A 21,030-nucleotide genomic window follows, 5' to 3' on the forward strand; every position below is an offset into this window, starting at 1 on the left:
ACTTATTACAAGAATTTTTAAACATTGCGTTTCTAATAAAAATATTTTGATGAACAACAATCCTATTTAAAGCTATTAATAACAATTCAACACGTGAGTTTTACGACCCTTTCAATTATCAGGCTTATATGACGCTTTAAATTGAATTATATTCTATTGACTCTTACATATCAGATATCGTTTATTGCAATCTACTGGTAACATTTTGAATAAATAGGCCGAGAAATGAGATAGGAAATCATTCGTAAAACAGTGAACTGTCTAATAAGATGAAGTATAGTGTATTAATAATACTGGCGGTAGTAGTGCCTCTAACTTATGCAGCTAGTCTACCAGAGCCTGAGATTCCTGCCTTCGTTAAAACGATAAAGGATCTCCATCGTGGGCCACCAAGGCAGCCCAGCAGCAACCGTGCCAATGTGGAGACTCGATGGATCACTCAGAAACTGGACAACTTCGATGACAGCAATACCGCAACATGGGAAGACGTAAGCCTCAATATTAAACCGAAATCTAAAGAAATGTTGCAGGAAAAATGTTTATTATAGCGTATCCTGATCAACGAGGACTATTTCGTAGATGGCTCTCCAATATTCATATACCTTGGCGGTGAATGGGAGATCAAACCTGGCGACATATCATCAGGACATTTGGTGGACCTCGCAAGGAAATATAACGGAGCCGTGATTACCACAGAACATCGATTCTTTGGTAAAAGCTTTCCTATCAGGCCACAATCAACCGAGAACCTCAAGTATCAGTCTGTGAATCAAGCCCTGGCTGATGTGAACAATGTTATTAAAGTTTTAAAACAGGAAGATAAGTACAAGGACTCGAAAGTTATTATCTCCGGATGTTCCTACTCCGCAACAATGGCGGTTTTTTTCAAAAAGTTATATCCCGACGTAGCTGTGGGTAGTTGGGCATCCAGTGCACCTTTAAAAGCCAAAGTCGACTTCAAAGGTGAGTCCAACAGTTCATTAATTGTGTAATTCGATTAAACTGTTCTGTCTGTTGCAGAGTATATGGAAGTTGTTGGGGAAGCATTAACTCAACTAGCAGGAGATTACTGCTATGATCTGATCAATAATGCCACTGCCTATTATGAGGATTTGTTTGACAGTGGAAATGGAGAACAGGCCAAGAAAGAGTTGAACCTCTGCGATAGCTTTGATGCCACAAACGAAAAAGATAGATGGCAAATCTTTAGTACGATTGCAAACGTATTTGCCAACCTCGCCCAATACCAAAAGTAATTATATCTTTACATGTTATACCCTATGCTTGCTGCAAGTTATGTCTTTCTTTCTTTCTTGCAGACCAGAAAGTTATGACCTGGCCAAGTACTGCTCTGTTCTTCGTAGCTTCAGTAATGATGATTCCGTAGCTCTGTCTAAATTTTTACAGTGGCGTCTCAATAATCCTAAATGTGTTAACTCCAGATACCAGGGAACTGTTGACTATTACAAGTGGGCCATGGACAACGACGATGGCTGTAAGTGAATCTTAACATTATAAAAATTTAAAATTTTTAAAACTGATGAACTGCTTTTTAGCCGGTGTGGCCTGGACCTACCAGACTTGCAGTGAATTTGGCTGGTTCCAATCTTCTAAGAGCCCTAATCAACCCTTCGGCTCTTCTTTCCCGGCAACTCTTTACACTGACACATGTCACGATGTCTTTGGATCAGACTTTACAGAGAATGATATTCAAGGGTATATCAAAGCAACCAACGATGAATTTGGAGGTATCCATCAGAATATCAAGAACCTTTACATGACCCATGGCGGACTAGATCCCTGGAGTAAAGTTGGAGCTGGAAAGGCTCAAGGTGCCACCATTATCCCACAAGCTTCTCACTGCTCCGACTTGGGCTCAATCAGTGCAACAGATAGTCCTGGATTGACTGCTGCCAAGGAGCGACTAGCTGAGCTGGTTGCCGAGTGGCTTGCCTAGGCCTAAGTCAAGTGGCTTTAAACTTTCATTTATAATAAATTCTGTTTTTGGATTTTTTTGTATATTATACGTTTTAATATATAATGATTAAATGACTACGAACATTAATTAAAATGGCTTTTTTTAATCAATATTAATTTTTTTTTCATAATTGCTTTATTTTCGAAAATACCCATGTATGTTATCAATATTATCAAATAAATAATAATAATAGCTAGAGATATACATATAGAAACCTTACAGACCGTTAGATATTTTAAATTTCAGTGTCAAAAATTAGTTTTAATATAGTAATGTTTTTAATTATTCTAGATTTATAAAATCTAAATAAAAATGTTTAAAAAAAGTTAAAGTTTGAATATGATTTAGATCTGATCTTAATAAAAATACACACGTGCTACAATTATTTTTCAAAACAATTCTTCATTAAAATGCAATTTATTTATTTGTGACATTAACTTCATTGAATCGATTCAGAAAATATTCAAAAAAAAAAAACGCTGTGTATTCTTCGAAAGACGGAGATTTGTTATTTAATTACAGACTAAAGCAGATTTTTACAGATTTCTGAAAGTATGTTAATTAGAAAATATCAATGCTAAAAAATATTTTTGGAGCTAAAACACTTACACAAGGTGTTCAATGGTTATTTAAGAGTTTTCTTTCTTTGTTCATTCTGTTGCGACTTTGAGCTTTTGAATTACAGTTAGCACTTTCAAGATCATAAATTTCAAACTTAATTTGGTGATCGACTTACAAGATAGCCAAATATTCTGCGGAGTTTTACAACAGGTGTGGATCAAAGAAACAATGGAGTTAACGAAGAAACCAATTTAAGTTATCAGTGTTATTTATGATGGAAATTAGAGCAAAACTAATTAAAAAATATCTTTAACTGTCACTTGTTTCTATGCCATTTTTGAATAAATAGACCGCGTACTGAAATAGAAAATCATTCACAAAATTGTGAACTTTCCAATAAGATGAAGTATACTTTAATAGTGCTAGCCCTAGTACTAGTGTTAATACATCTAAATAATGCAGCCAGGGAGCCAGATCTTGAGATTCCTGCCTTCGTTAAGACAATGAAGGAACTTCATCAAGGACCTCCAAGGCAGCCCAGCAACAAGCGTGTCAATGTGGAGACTCGATGGATCACTCAGAAACTGGACAACTTCGATGACAGCAATAACGCAACATGGAAAGACGTAAGTTTGAGTCATTTAACTTAAACTTAACGAAATACTACTAAGAATAACTTTTAACATAGCGTATTCTTATCAATGCGGACTATTTCAAAAAAGGTTCACCAATATTTATATACCTTGGCGGCGAATGGGAGATCAAACCTGACGACATTTCATCAGGACATTTGGTAGACATCGCAAAGAAATACAAAGGCGTAGTGATCACAACGGAGCATCGATTCTTTGGTCAAAGTATTCCCATCAGGCCACTATCAACCGAGAACCTTAAGTATCAGACAGTGAATCAAGCCCTGGCTGATGTGAACAATGTAATTAAGGTTTTGAAAACGGAAGATAAATACAAGCGCTCGAAAGTGGTTATCTCCGGATGTTCCTACTCTGCGACTATGGCGGTTTTGTTCAAAAAATTATATCCCGACGTAGCTGTGGGTAGTTGGGCATCCAGTGCACCTTTAAAAGCCAAAGTCGACTTTAAAGGTGAGTCTACGAGTCCATTAATTCCATGTGTAATTCAATAAAACTGTTCTGTCTGTTGCAGAGTACATGGAAGTTGTTGGGAAAGCATTAACTCAACTAGCAGGAGATTACTGCTATGATCTGATCAATAATGCCACTGCCTATTATGAGGATTTGTTTGACAGTGGAAATGGAGAACAGGCCAAGAAAGAGCTGAACCTTTGCGATAGCTTTGATGCCACAAACGAAAAAGATCAATGGCAAATCTTTAGTACGATTGCAAACATATTTGCCGGCCTCGCCCAATACCAAAAGTAATTATAGCTATACATGTTATACCCTATGCTTGCTGCAAGTTCTGTCTTTCTTTCTTTCTTGCAGACCTGAAAACTATGACCTGGCCAAGTACTGCTCTGTTCTTCGTAACTTCAGTGAGGATGATTCCGTAGCTCTGTCTAAATTTGTCCAGTGGCGTCTCAATTATCCTAAATGTGTTAACACCAGATACCAGGGAACTGTTGACTATTATAAGTGGGCCATGGACAACTACGATGGCTGTATGTGATCCTTAACATTATAAAAATTTAAAATTTGTAATACTAATGAACTGCTATTTAGCCGGTCTGGCCTGGACCTACCAAACTTGCCGTGAATTCGGCTGGTTCCAATCTTCTGAGAGCCCTAATCAACCCTTCGGCTCTTCTTTCCCGGCAACTCTTTATACCGACACATGTCACGATGTCTTTGGATCAGACTTTGCAGAGGATGATATTCAAGGGTATATCAAGGCCACCAACGATGAATTTGGAGGTATCGATCAGAACATCAAGAACCTTTACATGACCCACGGCGGACTAGATCCCTGGAGTAAAGTTGGAGCTGGAAAGGCTCAAGGTGCAACTATTATCCCGCAAGCTTCTCACTGCTCCGACTTGGGCTCAATCAGGGTAACAGATAGTCCTGGATTGACTGCTGCCAAGAAGCGATTGCAGAAACTGGTTAAAAAATGGCTTGCCTGAACTTTACGTGGCTTTGTTTTTAAACTTTATTATTTATTTTATTATTTATTCTTTCAATCTATATACAAGCGTTTATTCAGAATTTGCGGTCTTTTGGCAATATATTTTATTTGAAAAGTATTTTAATCCCACATTTACCATGCATATAATGTATATACAATATATCCCTATACATATATATTAAATAATTTTGATGAACATTTAATTTATGTATTTTACTTAAATAATGTAAAATTCGTTCGAAAATTAAAAAAAATATGTTTAAATAAATAAGTTGAACATTGTTGTGCAGGTAAAATCAGCCCGAGAAATCAAAAATAAAATATAGATACAAAAAGGGGTCGATATAAGAACCCGGACGGCAACTAATTTTTGAAGGGGTTAAAATTGTGTGAGCGTCTTTTGAAGAAGTGTGGTTGAATAATAAAATAAGTCAAAATTTTTAAAACTGTTTAAATTTGTAAGGCTCATTACTTGTCGACCCACCCACGTAAACAAGATTAGTTTCTTTAATAACATTTTGTGTATTTTATAAAAATATCTTTTTAATATTAGTCTGCTTTTCTTCACTTTCATTTTATGGGTTTTCTCACTCTATATAAAATATTTATAGTCAAATATACTCGACTACAAGGCTGAGAGACTTTCTATAAACTATTTTAAAAGGTGTGACCATTTGAACAGTTCGACTTGACGAACTGTCAGTCGAATGTAGACACATAGATTCAGGTAACTTGAAAAACGACAACAAATTTGTACACCCAATGAATTGCACTAAATTCTGGAACGCGCTGCGCATACAAAAAAGGTGACGAAAGCGATTGACTTCGGCTACTTAAAGACTTTTGCTACGATTTCAAAAATGTCATAAATCTTGAAGACAGCAAAAATCAAGACGCGAATAATAATGACTCTTAAGGAACCGAATCGAAGCTCAAAGCACAAATTTTAAATTAACAAAGCCATACAATTTGTTTATAAATGGCATAAAATACAATTAACGAAATGGTCTCATATCATTTAAAATGTAACTGGTACAATTTTTGGAGGCCCTCAACAATTTCCGTTAGCAGTCAAAGAAATGCCAAAGTGTTGAGTTGCTTTTCAGTTTTTATTTTTGTCAAATTATATTGGTATGCGCCAGCGACATGAACAGTGAATACCTTTGAAACTTAAATTGTGTTTCTCACACACTGCGATGGTGTTTTAGTAATTTGGTTGAAAGAGAAATAAAAATTCTTGCAATTTCTGAAAGGTTTTCGAAGCGAATTATAAATTCGAATTAATTTCAACTAGGCTAAATGGCAAATAATTTATAAGAAGTGCTTATTTAATAGTCCTTATAATTTGACTGAAAAGAACTTTACCTAAGTTCATTGCTTATCTTATATAAAATAAAATAAAAGAACCGCAAAGACATTGGCCATGGCAAATGCCAAGGAATTAGTCAACGACGAAAGCTGAGCCTGAGAACCAAACAATAAAACTGAACGAGGAGAAGACAAGCCAAATAACAAATCAAAATCAGTGACAAAATGATTTAGGAACCAAGCGAAAATGTTCACACGAAGCCCAGCAGCCCATGGTCCCACCATCAGGCAGAAATCACCACAAATTGAATCAGAGACAGAGCAAGAGAGAAAAAGAAAGAGATACAAACAAACTGTTGAGTATATTGCATCCTTTTGGCTGAGAATTTCTGGTGGCTTAGCAGTGTCATTGTTGTGATAAAGATCAAGAATGTGTAAATCATGGCAAAACTGTTCGGACGATGCCGAAGAAGAGTGCGCATTGCATAAACAAGTAGTCGAGCAAATGGATACAAGACCAGGGAACAAGCATAAATCTGCCGGCTGCCAATTCTTCCGTCTTCTGGCTACTGACTGCTTAGCCGTGCAGCGTCGAGTTCTCCACATTGTCATAGACCTTCACAATGTCCGTGTCCGCATGGAGGGCCTTGAGGAACTCCCCATAACGCTGCAGTTGCCCCGCAGTTAGCTTCACTGGCGTTTCCCTCGAGCAATGGCCAACTTCAGTGTGAAGTGGCTTATAGCCGCATAGCTTTAGCCTGGCTAATACCTTTGGTATATCCGCCGGTTGGCAATTAAAGCATAGCGTTCCCTTCTCAATGCTGACTATCTTGCAGCCTTGAGCCTTGCAGCGCAATGCATCGCATTGCAGCGCCTGTTCCAAGTCCGCAAAGTCGCCTGTAGTTGCACAGGTCATAAGGGCATGTATAAGCCCAGTTTGCTTGAACAGATTACGTTCGACCAGGACATTACGAAAACGTGATTTATGTTGACGCAACAGCGGTGACAATCGATGCTTCAATGCCGGCAAATCATTTGTGCGCACCTTACAGACCAATGCCGCCAGTTGTCCATTGTAGTTCATATGCAAAACACAATTCTCTCGTTTTCTGTCAGACTTGTTTAGACCACAATCTGACTGATCTAATCGATTATATTGATGTAATTGATCATCCGCATTATCAATCTCCTTGAATTGCCTGCTACTCTCTACGATCAACTTATTCTTTTTTAACTTTCTTGAATCTGCATTGTTTGTGGATTCATTTTCATGGTCAAGTCCATTACGTTTTTCCTGCTCAATATTATTCGATGTCGATCGTTGCATTCGTTTCATTCTCGACTTTAATGGCGTTAAATTGGCCAAAATATGCGGCAATTTTGTTGGTTGATTAATTGGCCTTATGAACAATTGCTTTGAGTAATCCATTGTTGTCACGTTTTTAATAACAAATCAATTTTGTTTGACTCAAAACACAGGAAAAATAATAGCTACGCTTCTAGTCGAGTATAAATAACATTAGAAAAAAATATAATCTGATTATCAGCTCAAAAATTGTATAATACGTATGATTTTAATAAAAATTCTCGGATCCAGGAAAAGATCTAGAGTTGGAGTATAATTTATATCTACTTTTCGTCAGTATCAACAGCCGAGTCGATACTGCCCTGTCCTTCTATATAATTGGTTGGTTCCTGAATACTATCCTCAGGTATTATATTTTTGAGATATCTCAATAAATCAGACTGAAACTGCATTTTGGGTTGATTTTATACATTGTTTCAAATCGTTCCCCTATATCATATAGTCGTAGCTGACATAGGAACGACTGGTCGAAAGTTAAGGATTATTTAGACAATTTTTCTGTTTCAAGAGACATGCTAACCAAACTCGAAGATTATGAAATGGCGTGCAAATACGTATTAGGGTATCTAAGGGCGTGGGCACAGGGTATCCTACGGTCGCGTACGCTCGACATAGCAAACAATTATGAAAATTTCACTTTTACGTGTAAAATTCTAAGAAATCTTCAACTTACCGTATCAGCTGCAGTCAAGTTAATGCCCAACCCGCCGGCACGTGTAGAAAGCAAAAAAACAAAAATATCGGCGCGGGTTTGAAAATCGGCGACCATATCACGACGAGCTGAAATCTTGCTGGAGCCATCGAGACGCATATATCGATGCTTGCGATGCCACATGTATTCCTGAAAATAGATTAGACATTAACTAAGATTACATAATACAGTTGGTACACACGTATATGGACGCACCTCGAGCAGATCAATCATTTTGGTCATTTGGGAGTAGATGAGAACACGATGACCCTCGGCCTTGAGACGAGTGAGGAGACTGTCGAGTACAAACAGTTTGCCCGCATCCGTGATAAGCGTCTCCTTATCGGGCACTACAATGGACGACCAACCATTGCGCGGCTTGCACAGTGCCAAGCCTGTGGTTACAAGCTCTTTGCCCACGACATTCTCACATTGCAGATGTCGTATTTGGTTCCAGGCAGCAGCGCGACTTTCACAGCTACAAAATAGATGATTGATAAAGATTAGTAGATGTCATAGCTAGAGAAAAAGTTTGAGTACTTACTATAAATGCCGATCGACGGCCTGCACACGCTGTCCCAATCCGTAAAGGAAACGTGGCATTTGCAGGGGCTCACATTGATAAAGTTGCGGCTTGCGGGGACGATGTGGGAACTCGGGCAATAAATGCAGTGTTGTCAGTTTGACATCGCTCTTGGTGTTCGATTTGGTTTGCACCTCAACTGATTCAATCTCCAGTTCCTGTTTAACGCCTGATTCAGATTTAACCTGCGGTTGTCCATTGACACCAGCGAGCTCCTCAACGAGTGTCGCCTTTTGTTTAAGTATTTTAGAACGTGTCACACGATGCTCAATGGTTTCCTGCATATTGACCATCAGATAATCGCCAAAAGCATAAACGCTGCTCTCACTGGATGTCTGTCGTGAGAGAAATTAACAATTGAAATGAATTCTTCATTAAATAAATGCATTTATTTACCATTGCAGTAAATATGAACTTCCTTAGCACACTGTTTGTTAACAAGTAATCTGGCACCAGTTTACGTTCAAGAGTTGGCTCTAACAGTTGGTAGCGAGTGGCACGTTGATGTGGCCACCATTGACGACGATAGGAGAGCAAAGGATGCTTGGCAAGCACGCGACGATAGTGTAAAAGGCTGCAAAACGAATCAAGTTAATTGTGAATTGAAAATTTATATTTTTAAAATGGATTTGAATTGAATACGCACAAGTCGATTAGACCATGCCAGGTGATATTCTCCATATCCGACGGTGATAAATCACAAAAGCGTGTAAAACTAAAGCAGCTGTTTACGTTGACATCCTCAAAGAGAGATTGCTGCATCTGCGCCGACATGAAGATATTAAAGCTGTTAAAAAAAAACAAAATACAGATTAAAAAAACATTCTATTAAATTATTATAAATAAATACCAAAAATCTAAAATGTATAAATGCTAAAATAAAACTATCACAGAAACTAGAAACTAGAGGATCATTCACAAATTTGAATAAAATTTAAATAAATCTAATATATACATAAAATTACTTGATATTCAATTAAGATAGCTGTTATTACAGATTAAATATTTATATGGAATATTACATCAGGAAACATAATTATGATGTATATAAAGCCCATAGTAAAAAAACAAACAAATTCAATTACAATATTCATTATGTTTTTTTTATATTTTCAATTTTAAATTACTTAAAGTCAACTGCTCTTGATTGACATTAACTAATCATTAGTTTAAAAAAAAATATAAATTTTTAAAATAATAAAAAGAACTACTCACCGATTGTAGAGCAAATGTCTCCGACTCGGCAGTGCAGTGTGGAGCAACCCATCGTGGAAGACCAAACGAGGTAGAACGAACTCGGCACAGCGCATGCTGAAAGGACTTTTGGCATCCCGACGCTCGAAGAGCTCTGGGTGATTGCAGACCTTGCGGAATTGCATGACCAGATTCATGAGATTCGAGGTGAAGTTGCGATCCAGAATGGCGCCATCCGAAGCCGCAGATGCTGTCGAGCCGCCACTGGCCAAATGCAGCAAATCCTCAATGCGAATCTTTTGCTTGAGTGCCCGATAGAGTAGCTTTTGCCTTATGGTTAACGGGCAATAGACCATGATCTCAATCTTGTCGGATAGCTCGTTCTCCACATCCTTCTTGATGCGACGCAGCATGAAGGGTTTCAAGATCATGTGAAGACGTGAAATTTGTCGCTCATCGATGCCCGTTTTATTCTCTGCATGCGATTCAATGTCCTTGGAGAACCATTCATTGAACTCGTCATGCGAATCAAACAACGTGGGCATAATGAAATGCAATAGGGCCCAAAGCTCTGCCATGCTGTTCTGAATGGGAGTGCCACTAAGCAGCAAACGATTGCGGCAGTTGAAGGCGAGGAGAAGCTTCCAGCGCTGCGAGGCGGCACTCTTGATGGCCTGTGCCTCGTCCAGCACCATATATTGCCACTTGATGCGATTAAAGTACTTGTAATCGCTGACCACCAGTTGATACGAGGTAATCACCACATGGAAACTCGCCTCGCGTGTATGCAGATGCTTTTGATCCCAGAATTGTCGCAGAATTTTGCGTTCATTGGGGGAGCCCCAGTAGGGAACCACATTGAAGTCGGGCACAAAGCGTGCCATCTCCTGCTGCCAGTTGTGCAGCGTCGAGGCGGGCGAGATAACCAGAAATGGACCCCATACTCCATAATGCTCGGCAATGTGACATAGAAAGGCAATCGATTGCACCGTCTTGCCCAGACCCATCTCATCAGCGAGAATTCCACTGATGCCCTGATCGTAGATGTTTGCCAGCCAAGTCATGCCCTTGATCTGATAGCCTTTAAGTGTGCCTTTAAACATCTTTGGCTGTGGCAAATCCTTCATTTTTTCACGCTCCGGCTGTGATTGGTCCATTTCCTTCAGCTGCTCCAGCATCTGTTCCTTCTTGAAGGGCACATCGAAGGCTCGAGTTTTGTCCAAATCACGTCGAAGAGCAGCCTCCGCATTGGCCTGCGCCAGCTGCTTCATTTCACCAACATCGTAATCATCGTGAGCTGCCAGACGTGCATTATGCTCCTCGTCCAGTTGGCTGAGTATACGCAACTGATCCTCTTCTGTGCCTTGTCCCAGTTTCTTGGACATAAAGTGGGCATAGAGCTCCGTTTGTGTAATGAGGAAATTAAGTTTACGCTGCTGTCGCTTCACCTCAATGAGTTCCACATCCTGTTTGCGTTGCTCCTCCGCCTCACGCTCCTGCTTGCGACGCTGGTCGCGTTCCACGCGCTCATAGCGCTTCCAATATGTGAGCATTTCACGGGTGAGACGCTTGGCCCGCCACACAGTCTCCTTCATGATGCGCTGCGAGTTCAGAGCTCGTTGACGCACAACCTTGGCACACATGCCGGCCACACGCTTGCAATTGGACAGCATTTCCTTGTGATTGTTGCTTTTGATGCGCTGCAGCCTTCCCGATTCCTTTTTCGACATAATCTGCCAAATGCGTCGACGGCGTGCGGCCAAGACTTCGGGATTCTTGCGACGGCGACAGACACGAGTCACTTGGCCATCGGTTGCACCCACGACATCCACTTCCTCTTCTATTTCTTCCTCCTCTTCGGGATAGTCGAGCGCTAAGTTAGCCAGCTCCCGTTTGTAGTCCACCTCGCCGTTATCCTCCTCATCGTCATCGTTGACAGGCAGCGTATCGCCAAAGCTATACTTGCCCAGATCTGACGGATGCACCTCCCCAGACTCTGGCGAGCCCAATGTGCGCTTCTTTCGTCCACGTCGACGCTGCTTGACAGGCTTTGGTCCTGCCTGCGCCTCCGCCAGACGCGCCAAGAGAATCTCCTGCTTGGTGCGACGTCGTCGCTTGCGTACTCCGACAGTCGCCTGTTGTCGCTCGGCATAGACATCATGGTTGGACAACAATCCGCTGCCAAAGTAGGCATATTGAGCATTCTACAGATCACATTACTGGATTAAGAGATAAACTCAAATCACATTATGAAACTTACTGTTGGCATTTTGTAGTAGTTTCTGCGCTGGCGTTGCTCGTGGAGATGCTCGCGTAGCATTTGGCCAACATATTCATCCTCATCGCTCACCTGCGTCTCGCTCTCCGTGTCGCTGAGCAACATATCGTAGAGCCATTCCCGATCGCTGGTCAAATAGTTGAAATTATACATCTGCGCCTTGACACTTTGTCGTTCTGCAAGAGGAGGACTAGGATTAATTGCATGTTGAAGTAATTCCTAATTGTAGTTACCTTCTTTGCTGCCCAGCAGACGCTTGTTGTGTTTTTGTTTGGGTTTCAGCTTGACGACACCCACCCGAGTGGAGGAGTCATCGGAATCCATTCCCGTGTCCTCACCTGGCTCCATTTCTGTGGCGCTGCCTTCACCGCTGCCACTGCCGCTGCTCAGGGGCTGCTTGAGGGCGTGGCGAGCCATCTCCATGAAGGGGCGCATATTTAATACCGCCTCCAATCGCTGGATGTGCAACGGTTCCGCCATGTGGCGTGGCTTCACGTCTATCGCGCTCGCCATATTGTGTTAGTTTTCGTTTTCGCTTTCGTTTTCTATTTTCACTTTGCTTTGCGTAATCTTTTTGAGTATTTTGGTTTGAAGCTTTTTGGTTGCCTCTTCAATATCCAGATGCAAATTTCCGTTAGCTTGGCGCTGCAGTGGAAGCTTCAAAACGAAATTCAAATGAATTCCAATTGAAATGTATCACGTAATTGAGAAAATTTCGCCTGCGTTGCGTAAAAAATGCACCGCTGATTTTGTATGTTGCTCTACACACTTTTTTACTTGCCCACACGCTGCACACAAGCACATTTAGACGGCCAAACAAATAATATTCTTCTCGGCTCTTGTGGTTCATTGTTGTTGCTGCAGGGTTGCGTGCAGGGTTGCTCCGGCATTTCAACAGTGCTGGGCAACGCAATTTCATATAAAGCAAGTACATATATTCCAAGCAAGAATCGAACTCTATTATATATTTATTAATTTTATTTATTATTATTTATTTAATAGTTAATTATTTTTATGTTTTGCTTATGAATTTGCACTCAACGCGCATAACGCGCGCATCATTGTGCTCACCTCTGCGCTTCGCAGCACTTTCGTATGACATTTGTCAACACTGTAGAAACAGTGTCAGCCGTGATAAACAGCTGTGCATTATGTCTTGGCAAACCGGGTTAATCAAAACAATATTAGATCCGAAAAATTTGATAATATCAACAGATGCGGCTGTTGTTATTGCCGACAAATATCCAAAGGCGCGTCACCATTACCTAGTGCTGCCCAAAGAGGATATTACAAGCATTTTTCAGGTAAACTCGACTTATAGTGATGAACACATGAAACTAAACCAAATTACAATTACTACGATAGCTTCATAAAAAGCATTTGCCGCTGCTGGAGGAACTTCATCTATTGGCCCACAATATAATTGAAGTGCGGGGTGAAAAATTGGCTGATTTTAAAATCGGGTTTCATGCCGAGCCGAGCATGCAACGATTGCATTTGCATGTAATTTCTAAAGATTTTGTGTCGAGCTGCTTAAAGACAAAGAAACACTGGAATAGCTTCAATACGCAGCTCTTTTTGTCATACGAAAGTAAGTTTTAAGCATCAGAACAGACAGTATAATGATATATAATATTGTATATTTATTATTAGCAATTTACGACAAACTAAACTCCATCGGTTCCATAGAACGTTTGCCCAAAGATACATTAAAAGAGCTGCATGCCACGCCCCTGACGTGCAACCAGTGTGAATTTGTTGCGAACAATATACCAACACTCAAACAACATTTAGAAGAGCATTACGAACTGTAAGCAATCCCAACTCATTCCAATCAGAAAATTATAACCCATTTAGAAAGAATTTTTGATCAGGCTTAATTTTTTTACTTAAAAAAATACGTAAATTTTCGAAAAATGGTATTCTGAATTTTTGTACCTTTTTCAAATTATTTTATTATGTTTTGCTGGAATTTGTTTTTGTATAAATAAATATTTTTTAAATTAAATTTTGTAACTTCTAGTCTGACGAACATTAAAACGTTAACCTTAATTTTGTCTAGCTTCGAATTTTATTATTTCATCAAATTTATTCATTTTTTATTGAGTTTTTTGCATTTTTAACTAAGCAATATTTATCAGTGATGGGCAGCGATATCGAAATATCGCTTTTAATGTAATTGCAATGTATTTTCATTTTTAGCTCCATGCCAAACATATCGATATAGCGATATATCGATATTGGACCTACAACGCTAGTAAAAGCCGGCTGCGCATTCAAACACTTTCGATCACAAACATTTCCAGTTTCGATTACAATCGTGTTATCGCATCAGCTGCTTGTAAACTTTATCTGATTTTTGGGGACTTACCGGATTATCTTCTATTTGCAATGGAACGAGAATTGGCCCGAAGTAGTTTGACTCGTGAACTTGATAAGAAACATGATTTTTTAATTGAAACCGACCAGGCAGCGGTAATAAAAGATTCTTACCCGAAGGCGCAATACCATTTTCTTGTTGTGGCCAAGGAAAATATTGACAAAGTGACCGCGGTAAGTGCTACGATTATATTTAAGCTATCTCTTTTTTTTTTAAATGTATTTATACCGCAGTTGACGCGGGAGCATCTGCCACTCTTGGATCACATGATGGAGCTGGCGAATCAAATCATTGAGAAGCAACAGCATTTGCCTGCCAACCACTTTCTTGTTGGCTTTAAAATTGATGCTTTCATGAATCGTCTTAGCATGCATGTCATATCGAATGATTTCTATTCGGTGTCAATGCGACGGAAAAGGCATTGGAACAGCTTTAACACCGATTTGTTTCTTACCTATCAAGCTGTATACGCCTTGCTACGCGTTCAGGGATCGGTTGAGCCAATGTCTGTGGAAAAGGCGGAGGAGTTGCGGAACATCGAACAACTGCACTGCAATCAATGTGAATTCGAAAGCAACAGTTTAGTTGCTTTAAAGGGTCACTTGTTCGAGCATTGGAAAAAGCGAGAAAATGACATTGAACTTAAAAAGCAGGTTGAAAAAATCTCTAAGATGTTGGACGAATCAAAATTGGATGTGGCACCAAGCAAAGTTGAAGGTGAAATTAAAAGATCCGAAAACGAGGATCAATCAAAGCCAAAACCGCTGTCAACAAACTGGCGTCAAAATCCCGATCAGAAGCAAAATAATGTCAAAAATGCTCCAAAGGAGCAGCCAATAAGCTGGCGTCAAAACATGAATCAGCCGCCGACTGGTCAGCAACCAACGGCTTCAAATCAAAACCCATTCGCGAAACACTTTCAGAAGTCCGTTGATAGACAAAATCAGCGACAGCAGATTGTTAGCGAAATGCAGGGACAGGGTCTAATAGGACCATATCCACCTTATGCTGCAAACCAATTAATGTTTCAGCCAAATCATGCACAACAACATCAAGCTTTTTACAATTTTCAACTATTACCAAATGTCACAAATCAATGTCCTCCATTTATGGCACAACACCGCCCAAGGATTCCCAATAACAATATTAATCAGGTGCCTCAGTCAAGTGATTCTCCGCCAAGATTCAATCCGTTCCGACAGCCTCCAAATATGCGACAAGTCGCTCCCAACCAATATAATGGTGCAAACACTATTCAGCAACGCATTAATCCTGTAAACGATGCTATCCAAACCAAACCCAATTGGAAACCTAAGCCTCAATGTAACCAGGGCCAAAACAAGCCAAATTATAACAAAAATAACTCCACTCCAGTGAAAACTCAACCCAATGAATCTTTGGAAAACAAACCCAATTGGAAACCTAATTCAAAACCTAACCAGGGCCAAAACCAGAGCAATAATAACAGAAATAACTCCAATCTAATGAAAACGCAACCTAATGAAGCCAAGGAAAGCAAACCCAAGGTTCAACATAACCAAGGACAAAACAGGAATGTGAATAATCAACCGAGTTAATCCGCTCGAAACAAACCAAAATAGAAACCCAAACCTTCATCTCATAATGTGGGTCCATCCTGATCAAATTTAAACTATCCAAAATTGGTATAAATAAAAATAAATACATTTATTAATATTTTTAATAAATATTATATACTGAAGAGTATTAAGAAAACTACAATAAAATAAATGTGATGTTAAACAAATGAAATACTAAGCATGCGAATGCCACGTCAGGCGTTTTCGGTTGGACGAAGAATGCTGATAACGAATTTCACAACATCAGCTCTTTTAAAGGGAATATTAGACTTGTTTCATGCTCGGGAAGCTTTTAAGGTTTCATTTTCCACTTTGTGATGCCACTAACATAAAGTTTGTGACGTAGGAATCGATTATTTGTAAATTACAAATTTGGTGTAATCAAAATCCTATGAATAAAATTAAATATATTTGAAACATAAAACATAAACCATTGTTAACAAGCGAATTTAAGCTATTTACAAATATTTCAGCATTTGTGTGAAAACTCTGTTATTGACTTTACGATGTATCGTTGCATCGATATATCTTCTTACGATTTGGACTCACATCACTGAGACTAAAATTGCATAGCTTTACACAACACTGTAAAGCCCCAATCACAATTTTTGTCAAATAAATCGTATTACATTTAATTATTCACAGTCATGCAGGAGGAGAATGACGTGGAATTTCAACGTGGTTTGCTGACCCGTAAAATGGAAGCTGGAGAGGATGTTGTCATACAAACGGACAAAGCAGCTGTGCTCCGCAATGTGATTTTACCCAAAGCTCAATATCATTTTGTTGTATTGCCCAAGGAGGACATTGCAAATGTGACAGCAGTAAGTTTGTATGTGTGTGTTCTAAGAACTCTATTAACATCTTTTGTTTAATTAATTCAGTTAACCCGTGATCACTTGCAGCTTTTGGATCATATGATGGAGCTGGCGAATCAGACGATTGAGCAGCAAAAGCATTTACCCTCTAGTAAATTTCTGGTTGGGTTTAAGATGGAATCATTCATGAATCGTCTTAACATGCATGTGATATCGAATGATTTCTGTTCGGATACCATGCGTCGTATTCAGCATTGGAACACATTTAATACGGATCTGTTCATCACATATCAAGCGGTGTACGCGCTGTTGAAAGTCAAGGGATCCATTGAACCCCTTTCGCCAGATACGGCAGAGAAATTACTTACGACAAGGCCCTTTCATTGCAACCAATGCAGATTTATAACTGGAAATTTTAACAAGTTTAAAGAGCACTTGCAAATTCATTGGCAGAGACAAGAAAATGAACGTATCAACAAAATGAATATGTTACAGTTAAAGCAATCATTTGGCAACATGAACATCAATGGCAATTTCAAAAATGATGGTTCTCGTCAAAATGTGGGACATCGATCTGAGAATCATATTGTTGAAAACAAACAACAATTTAATTCGAAACAAGAGCGACAAGAACTTCATGTTACTTCTCCAGTTGGTACAAATTTGACTAATCCAAGGCCCTACAAGAAATGGTATAACAAGAAAAAACAGAACTCTCAGATGCCGGAGGTAAAGCCAACAACTGAAAGTGCTAAAAAAATCTAACGATAATTGAAACATTTATTATTTATGTAATTCGTGTCCAAGATATTTACAATGACCATCAACTGATTGGCTAAACCCAAATCACTAACTTATATAATATATAATACTCTGTGATTAAAAATTGTATACATGTTTTTTAAAACATGTCTTTTAAATAAATGTAAATTTTCAATTTTATTTTGAATTCTAAGTTATTCTTCTCTTGACTGATTTGCAATTCACACGCTGTAGGTTTGCAGCCTAAATAAAAATGGAATAAAATCACAAAAGGAAATACACTTATTACAATATTAACTCTTGAAAATGTTGTTATAATTATAAATGGCCGCACGGTAAATGTGAAAGTGGAAAGACATAAACGAGAATGCGACGTGGGCAAACACGCTCAATTAAAGCTCACTTGGCAAGTGGCTAAAATATGGAAAATAATTGGCCCATGGCTAATTAAGTGCACCGAGGGGAGCGCCAGCAATGCTCAGGTGGAGCACAAGGCAAGTTTAATCCGCACGGGGGTAGGAAAAATTAAATTATAATCCTGATTAGTGGCCAAAGTTTTCAGATCGCCTAGCGACCGAGTGCACAGAAAGCTTCCGCGAACTCGTGTTAAAGGTGAACCCTCTTAAGTAGAGCGGGGAAGCAAAGGTACTTCCCTTTAATATATTTTTATTTGACGCCCGTGTGTGCAAAGTTCAAAGAAAGGCTCGGGGTTTATTTTCAGCGTTTTAAATACAATTTTTTAGAGGTAGGGATTAGTCAGAGAAAGTTTTCTTTGCATTTACTTAGTTTAATTGGTGGAATTGGGAGACACGAGGGATAGAGGTGCCTGGGGAAATATAAATGTAAAAAACGATGCAGGATATGCAAATTGACGAACGACAAGCGTCAACAGATAATTTTACATATAAATAATTTTAACTTTATATTAAATTAAAAAAAAATCTTTTGCTAGACTTTAAGTATTTATGTATGTTATGTTTTTGAAAGCCTTCTTAGTGGCGTTGATTATCCGATTTCCCAAATGCTTAATAAGCAAAAGCTTATTTAAGTTCGTGGTGTCAAAATTTGGGAAAACTTTGTTAAAAAAATATGCAAAATCCTGCTAACTCTGAATCTGTTTCGGAAATCTCTTTCAATAAATTTAATAATTTTTGTTTATTTTTGTATGATTCAATTTGCTATTTCCAAAACACAAAATATGTATAATGTAATATTTAAATTTAACTTTGCAACTTTTCTAACTGTTATACACGTATGTCGATTAAATACAAGTTATAAAGAAACTCGTACCAGAATATTATATAGCCAAAATATGTTACTTACTTCCTATTCAATAACATGCACACATATTACAACTTCTTCTAAAATTACATAGTACTTCACAGTTCAAGGACACTTGAAAAAATCCTCACAGTTTGTCAGCAATTTGTTGTGCCACCATATCCATTAACTTTTTGCAGCCTAATAAACTCGAGGGCTTAACAAACTGCAGACAACTGCCGCGTAATCCACTTAGGTGTTATTTCAACTTGGCTACAAATTAAAGAGAGAAAAATTCAAGGCAACAACCACGATACCCTGAGGATGAGGCGCTAAAATCGAGTATAAACTGATCCGAGTACTTGTTGTCGTTGGCAATGTAATTTTAACTTGATGCTTTCCCATGCAAATGTATACCTATGTTTGTACCTGTACACCTACCTGTGTTTGCAACTGCAGCCTTGTGAGTATTTGTATGTTACAGTGTCAAGGTGTTTGCGAATAGTGTTTCAAACCTACTCTCAATCGCTTCAAATTCCGCTCATTTTTATGGGGTTGGTCATATACCATAAACGAGTACGAGTCACATTTGGCCATTACCAGCTTTATTAAAGCTGTCTTCCAAACGCATTGAGCAAAGTCGAAGCCTTGCCACCTGTTACAAGTTTATTTAAGCAACAGGATGCCATTCATAATGGTAATAGTATCTTTGAGACAAAGAGCATGAGCTTTTACTGAGAGACTTAACATTTGAGTGAGAGCTTGAGATTGTGCTTCGTTGGGCGCATGAGTAGACAGAGCTTTTCATGAAAAAACTTGGCTCTTCTCATTAATGTCATTAAGTGGGTTTCGGCGATGTTTTTTCATATTGTATTCCCTAAAAACTCATGAATGATCCTGAACTTAACTATAGTTTAAGCTACTGTTTATGTATCTTAACTTTATTTTGGGTTTCAGTTTATATCAATTGGCATTTCAGGTTGGAGCATTCAATTATTTTAAGAATACATCTTTCAGGCTTTTTTTACAGTTCACTTACAAACAGATTTATTTAAATACATTAATTTTTAAGTTTAACAAAATAATAATTCAAAATGTAAATTATATAAATATATTTATTCAAATAAATGTTGAAATTCTACATAAATTTATGGCCTCTAAAAGTCCCACTCATTCTTGCTTTATTATAGGGTATTTAAAGTTTCTCCTGCTTTTAATCCACTGCGACTGTCTGCATATTTGTATTTCCGCAATTTAATATTATTTATATGTTGATGGCTTTTGCAGCCAATTTCTCAGAGTTATTTTGCATAATTTCTTCAGCAGCCATTAAAAATAACAACAAAAACAATCGTAGCAAGAAGAAGAAAAGCTTAACATCCATTTTGCGATTTAACCAATTTGCAATTCTTGCAAAAGAAAAAAAACATCGACAGCGGCAACAGAATTGGCAACAACGATAAATACTGCGAAATCAGAGAGAAAGAGCACGCATAATAATAACTTTTCATAGCGTTCCCTGCCGTTAAGCGCCTCCTGGCCTCGGAAATAAGCTACATATGGGTTGGTCTAGAGATGAACGCAAGTCGTGAGTCTTCACTAGAATAAAATGATAAAAACTATAATAAGCAAGACACAAAACGAAAAATTACGGCATACCTATATAAAAACAAATCATATCTTATATATATAATATACAATATGTTATCTTACTTGTGCTCGTCACGCACCCACCGCTAGCTGAGGCTCATTTCGCATTCGTGGTCTACGCGATGTCGTTCTTTTGCTTCAATAATTTAACATCGATTGTCATGTTGCTTGCAATCCTTTCCGGAATGCACAATACGTGTCTCTCCTTCTGCCGGAGAAATTCATTTGGCCTTTCAGTCGCCAACACTCAATTTGAAAAATATGACATTTACACGCTCCACACGAGAATCTTCCTGCTGTTGCGCCAAGAGTGTTGTTCTTATTTTTTTTTTTTCATACTTTTATAATACATTGTATGATTCCTTTCGTAAAAATATTTTATAAGCCATTTGGTTGTTGTTTTTCTGCATGTTTGTGGCATTGCATTAACATTGCGTATACGCCATGTTGGCAGGAAAAATAGCCTTAAGCAAGTAACACTCGCTTGGAATTAAGTGTAA

At 38.5% G+C, this 21,030-nt stretch overlaps 6 protein-coding genes across 6 annotated transcripts in view; 4 read left to right on the forward strand and 2 right to left on the reverse strand.

Moving 5' to 3' along the window:
- Positions 1-12,884, reverse strand: part of LOC117790615 (chromatin-remodeling ATPase INO80) — a 39,588-nt gene extending 26,704 nt beyond the window's left edge. The window contains exons 1-9 of the mRNA XM_034630109.1: positions 12,832-12,884; positions 12,296-12,719; positions 12,045-12,238; positions 9,806-11,988; positions 9,237-9,377; positions 8,987-9,164; positions 8,552-8,925; positions 8,224-8,485; positions 7,990-8,157 (exon numbers count right to left, since the gene is read on the reverse strand). Of these exons, the coding sequence (XP_034486000.1) occupies positions 7,990-8,157; positions 8,224-8,485; positions 8,552-8,925; positions 8,987-9,164; positions 9,237-9,377; positions 9,806-11,988; positions 12,045-12,238; positions 12,296-12,575 (3,780 nt within the window). The 5' untranslated portion in view covers positions 12,576-12,719; positions 12,832-12,884. The remainder of the gene's footprint in view (positions 1-7,989; positions 8,158-8,223; positions 8,486-8,551; positions 8,926-8,986; positions 9,165-9,236; positions 9,378-9,805; positions 11,989-12,044; positions 12,239-12,295; positions 12,720-12,831) is intronic.
- On the forward strand, positions 234-2,050 carry LOC117790617 (putative serine protease K12H4.7). Its single transcript, XM_034630112.1, has 5 exons — positions 234-488; positions 549-963; positions 1,021-1,252; positions 1,320-1,495; positions 1,557-2,050. The coding sequence occupies exons 1-5, from the start codon at positions 270-272 to the stop codon at positions 1,955-1,957; spliced, it is 1,443 nt and encodes a 480-aa protein (XP_034486003.1). The 5' UTR covers positions 234-269; the 3' UTR covers positions 1,958-2,050.
- On the forward strand, positions 2,926-4,659 carry LOC117790616 (putative serine protease F56F10.1). Its single transcript, XM_034630110.1, has 5 exons — positions 2,926-3,165; positions 3,228-3,642; positions 3,704-3,935; positions 4,003-4,178; positions 4,240-4,659. Exons 1-5 carry the CDS (start codon positions 2,941-2,943, stop codon positions 4,638-4,640), a joined length of 1,449 nt encoding a protein of 482 aa, XP_034486001.1. The 5' UTR covers positions 2,926-2,940; the 3' UTR covers positions 4,641-4,659.
- On the reverse strand, positions 6,285-7,458 carry LOC117790621. The gene has a single exon (XM_034630116.1). It carries the CDS (start codon positions 7,377-7,379, stop codon positions 6,528-6,530), a length of 852 nt encoding a protein of 283 aa, XP_034486007.1. The 5' UTR covers positions 7,380-7,458; the 3' UTR covers positions 6,285-6,527.
- A 329-nt stretch (positions 12,885-13,213) lies between the features above and the next one.
- Positions 13,214-16,464, forward strand: LOC117792433 (aprataxin-like protein). The gene is made up of 5 exons (XM_034632584.1): positions 13,214-13,366; positions 13,428-13,653; positions 13,716-13,873; positions 14,265-14,615; positions 14,676-16,464. The coding sequence occupies exons 1-5, from the start codon at positions 13,214-13,216 to the stop codon at positions 16,017-16,019; spliced, it is 2,232 nt and encodes a 743-aa protein (XP_034488475.1). The 3' UTR covers positions 16,020-16,464.
- A 156-nt stretch (positions 16,465-16,620) lies between these two features.
- On the forward strand, positions 16,621-17,922 carry LOC117790581 (aprataxin-like protein). Its single transcript, XM_034630063.1, has 2 exons — positions 16,621-16,864; positions 16,925-17,922. The coding sequence occupies exons 1-2, from the start codon at positions 16,688-16,690 to the stop codon at positions 17,621-17,623; spliced, it is 876 nt and encodes a 291-aa protein (XP_034485954.1). The 5' UTR covers positions 16,621-16,687; the 3' UTR covers positions 17,624-17,922.
- Positions 17,923-21,030: the final 3,108 nt, after the last annotated feature.

This window comes from Drosophila innubila (genome assembly GCF_004354385.1).
Source record: "Drosophila innubila isolate TH190305 chromosome 3R unlocalized genomic scaffold, UK_Dinn_1.0 2_E_3R, whole genome shotgun sequence".
Taxonomy (NCBI): Eukaryota; Metazoa; Arthropoda; class Insecta; order Diptera; family Drosophilidae; genus Drosophila; species Drosophila innubila.

What these genes read in the sequence shown, in the direction of transcription:
- LOC117790617 (XM_034630112.1), top strand. Translation starts at nt 270, where the DNA reads ATGAAGTATAGTGTATTAATAATACTGGCGGTAGTAGTGCCTCTAACT. An exon ending in AGCCAAAGTCGACTTCAAAG is followed by an intron (nt 964 to 1,020) that starts GTGAGTCCAACA and finishes TGTCTGTTGCAG; the next exon opens with AGTATATGGAAGTTGTTGGG. An exon ending in AACCTCGCCCAATACCAAAA is followed by an intron (nt 1,253 to 1,319) that starts GTAATTATATCT and finishes TCTTTCTTGCAG; the next exon opens with ACCAGAAAGTTATGACCTGG.
- LOC117790616 (XM_034630110.1), top strand. Translation starts at nt 2,941, where the DNA reads ATGAAGTATACTTTAATAGTGCTAGCCCTAGTACTAGTGTTAATACAT. An exon ending in GGCCTCGCCCAATACCAAAA is followed by an intron (nt 3,936 to 4,002) that starts GTAATTATAGCT and finishes TCTTTCTTGCAG; the next exon opens with ACCTGAAAACTATGACCTGG. An exon ending in CATGGACAACTACGATGGCT is followed by an intron (nt 4,179 to 4,239) that starts GTATGTGATCCT and finishes ACTGCTATTTAG; the next exon opens with CCGGTCTGGCCTGGACCTAC.
- LOC117790621 (XM_034630116.1), bottom strand. Translation starts at nt 7,379, where the DNA reads ATGGATTACTCAAAGCAATTGTTCATAAGGCCAATTAATCAACCAACA.
- LOC117792433 (XM_034632584.1), top strand. Translation starts at nt 13,214, where the DNA reads ATGTCTTGGCAAACCGGGTTAATCAAAACAATATTAGATCCGAAAAAT. An exon ending in ATATTACAAGCATTTTTCAG is followed by an intron (nt 13,367 to 13,427) that starts GTAAACTCGACT and finishes TTACTACGATAG; the next exon opens with CTTCATAAAAAGCATTTGCC. An exon ending in GCTCTTTTTGTCATACGAAA is followed by an intron (nt 13,654 to 13,715) that starts GTAAGTTTTAAG and finishes ATTTATTATTAG; the next exon opens with CAATTTACGACAAACTAAAC.
- LOC117790581 (XM_034630063.1), top strand. Translation starts at nt 16,688, where the DNA reads ATGCAGGAGGAGAATGACGTGGAATTTCAACGTGGTTTGCTGACCCGT. An exon ending in ACATTGCAAATGTGACAGCA is followed by an intron (nt 16,865 to 16,924) that starts GTAAGTTTGTAT and finishes TAATTAATTCAG; the next exon opens with TTAACCCGTGATCACTTGCA.